The sequence below is a fragment of the Tasmannia lanceolata genome, unplaced genomic scaffold (genome assembly GCF_043159265.1).
Source record: "Tasmannia lanceolata isolate RefF3 unplaced genomic scaffold, GAP_Taslan_0.1 ptg000044l, whole genome shotgun sequence".
Taxonomy (NCBI): domain Eukaryota; kingdom Viridiplantae; phylum Streptophyta; class Magnoliopsida; order Canellales; family Winteraceae; genus Tasmannia; species Tasmannia lanceolata.
In genome coordinates this window covers 25,934,596-25,941,732 of record NW_027518721.1, presented here as the reverse complement: position 1 = coordinate 25,941,732, position 7,137 = coordinate 25,934,596, and the positions used below count along the sequence as shown (strand labels likewise).

Below are 7,137 nucleotides of genomic sequence, written 5' to 3'. Positions count from 1 at the left end.
TTGCATAGTGACTATTGTGAATAGTAATTATGAATAGTGACTATTGGTAATTTTTAATATGTGTAAGTATCTACTCATTTTTAGTTGACATCTGGGATGGTGGTTTAGTGGTAGGAAGCCGTTCAATCCTCGTTCAGCGTTGGGTTCGAATCGCGTACGCCCTATTATGCCAGATGTCTTCATGCCCGATTAACTCGGGGAAAAATGAGTAATGGCCGATGATTACCCAGCTATGAGGCCATTTTTATTTATTTGTATATATATATATATATTACCGGTTATTACATTCTACCCCCCTTAAAAAAAATTTCGTCCTCGAAATTTTACATACCTTAAGAAGTAAATAGATGAGGATACTTTTGTTTCATCTCCTCCTCCGGTTCCCATGTTGCTTCCTCGGTGGCTTGGCTCCTCCACAGAATCTTCACCAGTGATATTCTTTTTGTCCGAAGAATTTGTTCCTTTCGATCAAGGATTTGTACTGGTTGCTCTTCATAAGACAAATATTGTTCCAACTGCATTGGTTCTGTTTGCAGTACATGTGATGGGTCCGCCAAGTATTTCCTTAAAAGTGAGACGTGAAACACATTGTGAACATGTGACAAGGCTGGTGGCAAAGCTACACGGTATGCTACTGGTCCAATTCGTTCAAGTATTTCGTATGGTCCAATATATCTGGGACTGAGCTTCCATTTCTTTCCAAACCTTATCACACCCTTCCAAGGTGATACTTTTAAGAATACACGGTCACCCACTGCAAACTCCAGGTCTCGACGTCGATGATCGGCGTAGCTCTTTTGTCTGCTTTGAGCCGTCCTCATATGTTGTTGGATCATACGTACTTTGTCAGTAATTTCTTGTATTAACTCTGGGCCTAGAAGTTTCTTTCTCCGACCTCATCCCAACACGTCGGTGTTCTACACCTCTTACCATAGAGAGCTTCATAGGGTGCACTCTCTATACTAAAGTGATAACTGTTATTATAAGAAAATTCAACCAATGGTAAGTGTTGGTCCCAATTACCTTGGAAGTCTATTATGCAAGCTCTAAGCATATCCTCCAGTGTCTGAATTGTCCGTTCGGATTGACCATCTGTTTGAGGATGAAAGGCAGTGCTGAAGTTCAACTTTGTCCCCCAATGCTTTTGTATACTCCTCCAAAAATTAGATGTGAAGCGCGGGTCACGATCAGACACAATGGATGCTGGTATGCCGTGTAAACGGACTACTTCTTTGATGTAGAGCTTTGCCAATTGATCTAAGGAAAAATTTTCTCGTATTGGGATAAAATGAGCTACCTTCGTCAGTCGATCAATGATGACCCATATTGCGTCATTTCCTTTCGTAGTCCTCGGTAGTCCCGTAATGAAATCCATTGCTATCATATCCCACTTCCATATAGGCACCTCTAGTGGTTGTAAGGCTCCCTTTGGTAGCTGTCGTTCTGGTTTAACTTGTTGGCAAACCAAGCATGTAGACACGAACTCAGCAATCTCTCTCTTCATATTATTCCACCAATAATGGGTTCGAAGATCTCGATACATCTTCGTACTCCCTGGGTGTATGGAGAATGCCGAACTAAGTGCCTCAGTTAGCAACTTCCTTCTTAATTCTGGATCGGAGGGCATACACAGTCTTGTGTTGAATCTTAAGATGTCATCTTTATCAACATTGAATTCGGAAAGTTTGCCTTTCCGAATTGCTTCGATCTTTCCTTGTAATTCAGGATCGTCGACTTGAGTGGCCTTGATTTTCTCCAATAGTGATGGTTGAGCAACCATCTGTGCTATGTAGCCCTTGGTTCACGGTTCTACTATTTCCATATCCAGTTTTCTCAGATCTTGGAGTAAATGCTTTTGAGTGGTTAGCATTCTTGCCAAGGTTCCGGAAGTTTTTCTACTCAATGCATCTGCCACTACATTCGCCTTTCCAGGATGATAATGAATGGTGCAGTCATAATCCTTTAGTAACTCTAGCCACCTTCTTTGTCTCATATTCAGCTCCTTCTGGGAAAATATGTATTTGAGACTCTTGTGATCAGTATAAATTTCACACTTTTCCCCGTAGAGATAATGTCGCCAAATCTTCAGTGCAAAGATTACTGCCGCCAATTCCATATCATGCGTGGGGTAGTTTTGCTCGTAGTATTTTAGTTGGCATGATGCATAAGCTATAACTTTATCATTTTGCATTAATACGCAGCCGAGCCCTTCTTTTGATGCGTCACTGTAGATCACAAATCCTCCGGTTGGTGTTGGTAATGCTAGCACAGGTGCGCTGACGAGTCTCTTCTTTAACGTTTGGAAGCTTTCCTCGCATTCTTTGGTCCAGATAAACTTCGCGCCTTTCCGAGTTAATTTCGTTAATGGATTTGCTAATCGAGCGAAGTTTTCCACGAACCTTCTATAATAGCCGGCAAGTCCCAAGAAACTCCGAATTTCTGTTGCTGTCGTGGGTCTTTGCCATTCTTCAACGGCTTTAGTCTTCGCTGGATCCACAGAAATTCCTTCTCGGGTGACTGTGTGACCCAAGAACGCCACTTGCTGCAACCAGAATTCACATTTACTGAATTTGGCATATAGCTTCTTCTGTCGAAGTGTTTGTAAAACAATCTTCAGATGTTCCTCATGTTCTTCGCGACTCTTAGAATAGACAAGAATGTCGTCGATAAACACCACGACAAACTTGTCAAGATAGTCGTGAAATACTCTGTTCATTAGATCCATGAATACGGCTGGGGCATTCGTTAGTCCGAATGGCATGACAATGAACTCATAATGTCCGTATCGCGTGCGGAACGCCGTCTTTGGAACGTCTTCCTTTTTTACTTTCAGTTGGTGGTAACCAGATCTGAGATCGATCTTGGAGAAGTACATGGCACCTTGAAGTTGGTCGAATAAGTCGTCGATTCTAGGCAACGGGTACTTGTTCTTTATTGTGACATTGTTCAGTTCTCGATAATCAATGCACAACCTCATTGATCCATCCTTCTTCTTTACGAACAGGACGGGAGCTCCCCAGGGTGATACACTGGGCCGGATGAATCCTTTGTCTAATAGTTCTTGCAGTTGCTTCTTTAGTTCCTCCAATTCTATCGGTGCCATTCGATACGGTCTTTTGGATATTAGATTTGCTCCCGGTACTAGCTCGATAGAGAACTCCAGTTCTCGATTCGGTGGGGCTCCTGGTAGATCGTCAGGGAATACATCCACGTACTTTTGCACAATAGGCACGTCCTCCAATTTCATCTTCTTTTTACTCGTGTCCACAACTTGAACTTGAGCGAGATATCCTTCACAGCCCTGTTTTAATAATCGTCTTGCCTGCAACGATGATATTAGTGCTGGAGTTTTGTTTCTGTCAAAGCTTTTATATACAAGTTGGGGTTGATCAGGAATAGTAAACCTGACTTCTTTCCTGTAACAGTCTATGTTGGCATGTTTTAAAGTCAACCAATCAATTCCTAATATAACATCGAATTCTAAAATAGGTAAGGAGATAAGATCTACCGATAAGTTTCTACCACAAATATCAACAGAGCATGCTCGATAAACTCCTGATATAACTAGAGAATTTCCACCAGGCGTTTTAACAGAAAGTTCAAGATCTAACTTCTGAAGTGGTATGCTCAAATGCTTGGCAAACTTTGGTGAAACGAAAGAATGCGTAGAGCCAGAATCAAATAATATATGTGCATTCTTCGAACTTACAGACAAAGTACCTGTCACCACATCATTCGTTGTCTGCACTTCAGCAGTTGTGATAGCAAAAGTACGGGCCTGTCCCCTTGGCTGTTGTTGTTGTTGTCGACCTCCTCCTACTGCTCTAGGCTTGGTGCATTGATTTGAATAGTGTCCCATTTCGTTACAATTGAAACACTTGATGTCTGGGTGAGCATTCAGAGTCTGCTTGAGGGTTGGCTGACTGCTCCGAGTCAAAGTTGGATTTTGTTCCCGTTTTGGGACCATCTTGCAGTCCTTTGCCACATGTCCTTCCATTCCGCATTGGAAGCATTTTCGTGTCCCCACGTAACAGACACCTCCATGTCTCTTTCCACATTTTGAGCAATGTTGCTGGTCTCCTGCTTCCTTGACATTAGGTCTCTTTGTTCCAGATCCTCCTGGTTGGATTTCATTCGTTCTCTTTACGCCAGTCAACTTATTTTTGGACTGCTGAAAGTCCAAATGTTCAATTTCCACTTTCAAAGCACATCTCACCACGGCTTTGTAGCTTTGAAAATCTAAAGCTGCTAATGCCCGCCTGACACTAGGCTTTAATCCGTATTGGAATTTGTCCACCTTACTTTGAACGTCAGTCACTAGGTGGGTTGCATATCGAGCCAGTCTTGTGAATTTTGCTTCATATTGGGAGACTGTCTCTCCCTCTTCTTGCTTTAATGAAATAAATTCTCTCACTAGCTGAGCTTTTAGTGGTTGTGGGAAGTATTTTTCGAGGAAGATTCTTTTGAATTCATTCCAACACATTGCGTTCATTTCTTCTTCGGTTTTTGTATTTCGGACTAAATTCCACCACTGATCCGCGTCACCGTCCAATCTATACGTCGCCAATCTTACACGTTGTTGGCTGGTGCAGTCAATCACCGAAAAGATCTTTTCGATGGAGTGAATCCATCTTTCAGCTTCTAAGGGATCTATAGTTCCAGAGAAGGCAACAGGATGTTGCCTTATAAACTGTTCCAGTATAGCTCCTTCGTTTTGAAGTGGAGCAGATGGGGCTCGTTGTTGGTTCATGTTTGCTGTCATTGCTTGGGCTAGCTGTGCCAATGCAGTGGCAATGGCATCATTTCCTGCGTTGTTGTTTCTAGCGTTGGCTGTAGTTTGTTTGTTTCTTGCTTGCCTTTCTCTGCGTGGCCTGCCACGTCCCCTCCTTGTCTCAGCCTCGATTGTAAAAATCTGTTCCTGATTCGCCGCCATCTTCATATCATAGTATCACATTAGTAATCTAAATTATAACTCATATTTAATAGCATTTATATACAGAAGTATCACAGAAGTCATAAATAGCACATAAGTTCTATATTAACCAACGACTAGCGGTATAGTTAACATATTCTAACTTAACATTTAGATAGGGTAAATTCTAATCCTATCTTTTTGAATCATAATTTCCAAAATCGACTAAACTTCGCTTTGATACCAAATGTAACGGCCCGGATTTTTTTTGGAAATACCAACTCGGTGCATAGAAGAATATTACATCATCTTTTTCAAAAACTTTCATTATTCCCAAGATCTCAAATACAACAACTACGTTTAGAGGGTTTACAGAAATTAGGACTAACTTATTACATCTTAATTCAAGACATAGTTGATACATATTTAAAACATATTTGTCCTTTAGAATAGTTCTGCATTCAACTCTAGCATTCCTCATCTTTCATCTATACTTCACCTGGGGGTTGGAACAATAAAACAAGAAAAAGAAAGGGGTGAGCTCAAATAGCCCAGTAGGGTATAAACAACAAGTGATGTAGAATTGTCAAGCTCATAAGAACATGATATTTTGCAGATAGGACATCTTACATTATAAACATGGAAAGAAAGAATAAGCACAACATACTTTCCAAACGTATAGAGAAAACTTACAGAACTTGATATCAAGAATTATATATATATATAATTATATATATAGACTTCATTAAGCATAGATGCTTTCATTCATAGCCATATCTCGGCCCATTCATAGCCATACCTCGGCTCATAATCCTCTAGATTTACACTCTCTACAGTCGTCTTTACCCACGTGCACATGGATGACTATAACGCGTCCACCCGTCATCATATCATAACTCAGTCCATATCCAGAATTAGGATATCATAAGATAAACCCTAAACATAAACATATCTCACGGAAACAAGTTTCGAGGATACAAAATAGAATTGTAGCTTTATCAGTAAAATCATTTGTCTGAAAGGAATGGGGTCTGAAAGAAAGGATCCCCCTTGGATTCTCATCAGTTGTGGATCTTAGAAGGATAGAAACTCTTATAGCAATTGCGTATAAAGATAATTAAAGAATATGAAATATTCACATCCAGTATATCAAAAGAGAATCAATGGAGAAAACTCTTACATATAGCAAAAGAGAATCAATGGAAGAAAATCCTTACATATAGCAAAAGAGAATCAATGGACGAAAACCCTTACATATAGCAAAAGAGAATCAATGGACGAAAACCCTTACATATAGCTTTCCGATCACAGGTTTGTTTGAGCTTACACCTTGGAGTGTATAACCTGTAAATATATTCTAATTTTATCAATTTCATGTTTTAAGGCAGTGTCCTTTCTGTCCAGGTAATGTCCATCTATGTCCAAAATAATGTTCCCTGTGTTCAGTGTTCTTTCTATTAAATTTTTAAAATCATGGGGCCCAGCATGCACTATTCATGTGGACCCCACATGTTACTATTCATGTGGACCCCACATGTTACTATTCATGTGGACCCCACATGTTACTATGCTCAGCAGTTCACCATTCTTTGATATAGTTTATTTCTTGGCTACTATGCTCAGCAGTTCGCCTTTCTTTGATTAAAGTTTACTTTACGGTTACTATGCTAGCATTTCACCGTTCAAATAAGATGGGCTACTATGCTCAGCAGTTCGCCTTTCTTTGATTAAAGTTTACTTTACGATTACTATGCTAGTATTTCACCGTTCAAATAAGATGGTAAAACTTGCATAATCTATAGCGAGCTATCGCCTCTTATGCATGCTTTATCCTAATATTTACATAGGTGGTAGAACCAACCATATTACCCATAATAAATACTTTAACTATCTATATGAAAGACTTACCTTGGTGGTGATGACGTGGATTTCCTTTTCCTTCTCCTCTCTCTCTTTTTCCCTCTCTCTCTTACTCTTTCTTCTCTGAATTTTTTTAGCTCTATTAGGGTTTGTCGAAATAACAAAATGAGAGCCTCTATTTATAGATACTTCATTCTTAAATTCACAACTACTCTCTTAAATGCTTCTCTTAAATGCTTTTACAAAAATATAGGAATAGTAAAGGTATAAATAAATGAATAGTAAAGGCTGCTTGAATAGTAACAGGATGATTAATATTATTTAATTATTATTTTCGTCGGTGAAGCGCAACTACTCATTAATGA

At 39.7% G+C, this 7,137-nt stretch overlaps 1 protein-coding gene across 1 annotated transcript; it reads right to left on the bottom strand.

Moving 5' to 3' along the window:
- Positions 1 to 1,801: 1,801 nt before the first annotated feature.
- LOC143863466 (uncharacterized) lies at positions 1,802 to 4,933 on the bottom strand. Its single transcript, XM_077374128.1, has one exon. The coding sequence runs from the start codon at positions 4,931 to 4,933 to the stop codon at positions 1,802 to 1,804; it is 3,132 nt and encodes a 1,043-aa protein (XP_077230243.1).
- Between the last annotated feature and the right edge of the window lie 2,204 nt (positions 4,934 to 7,137).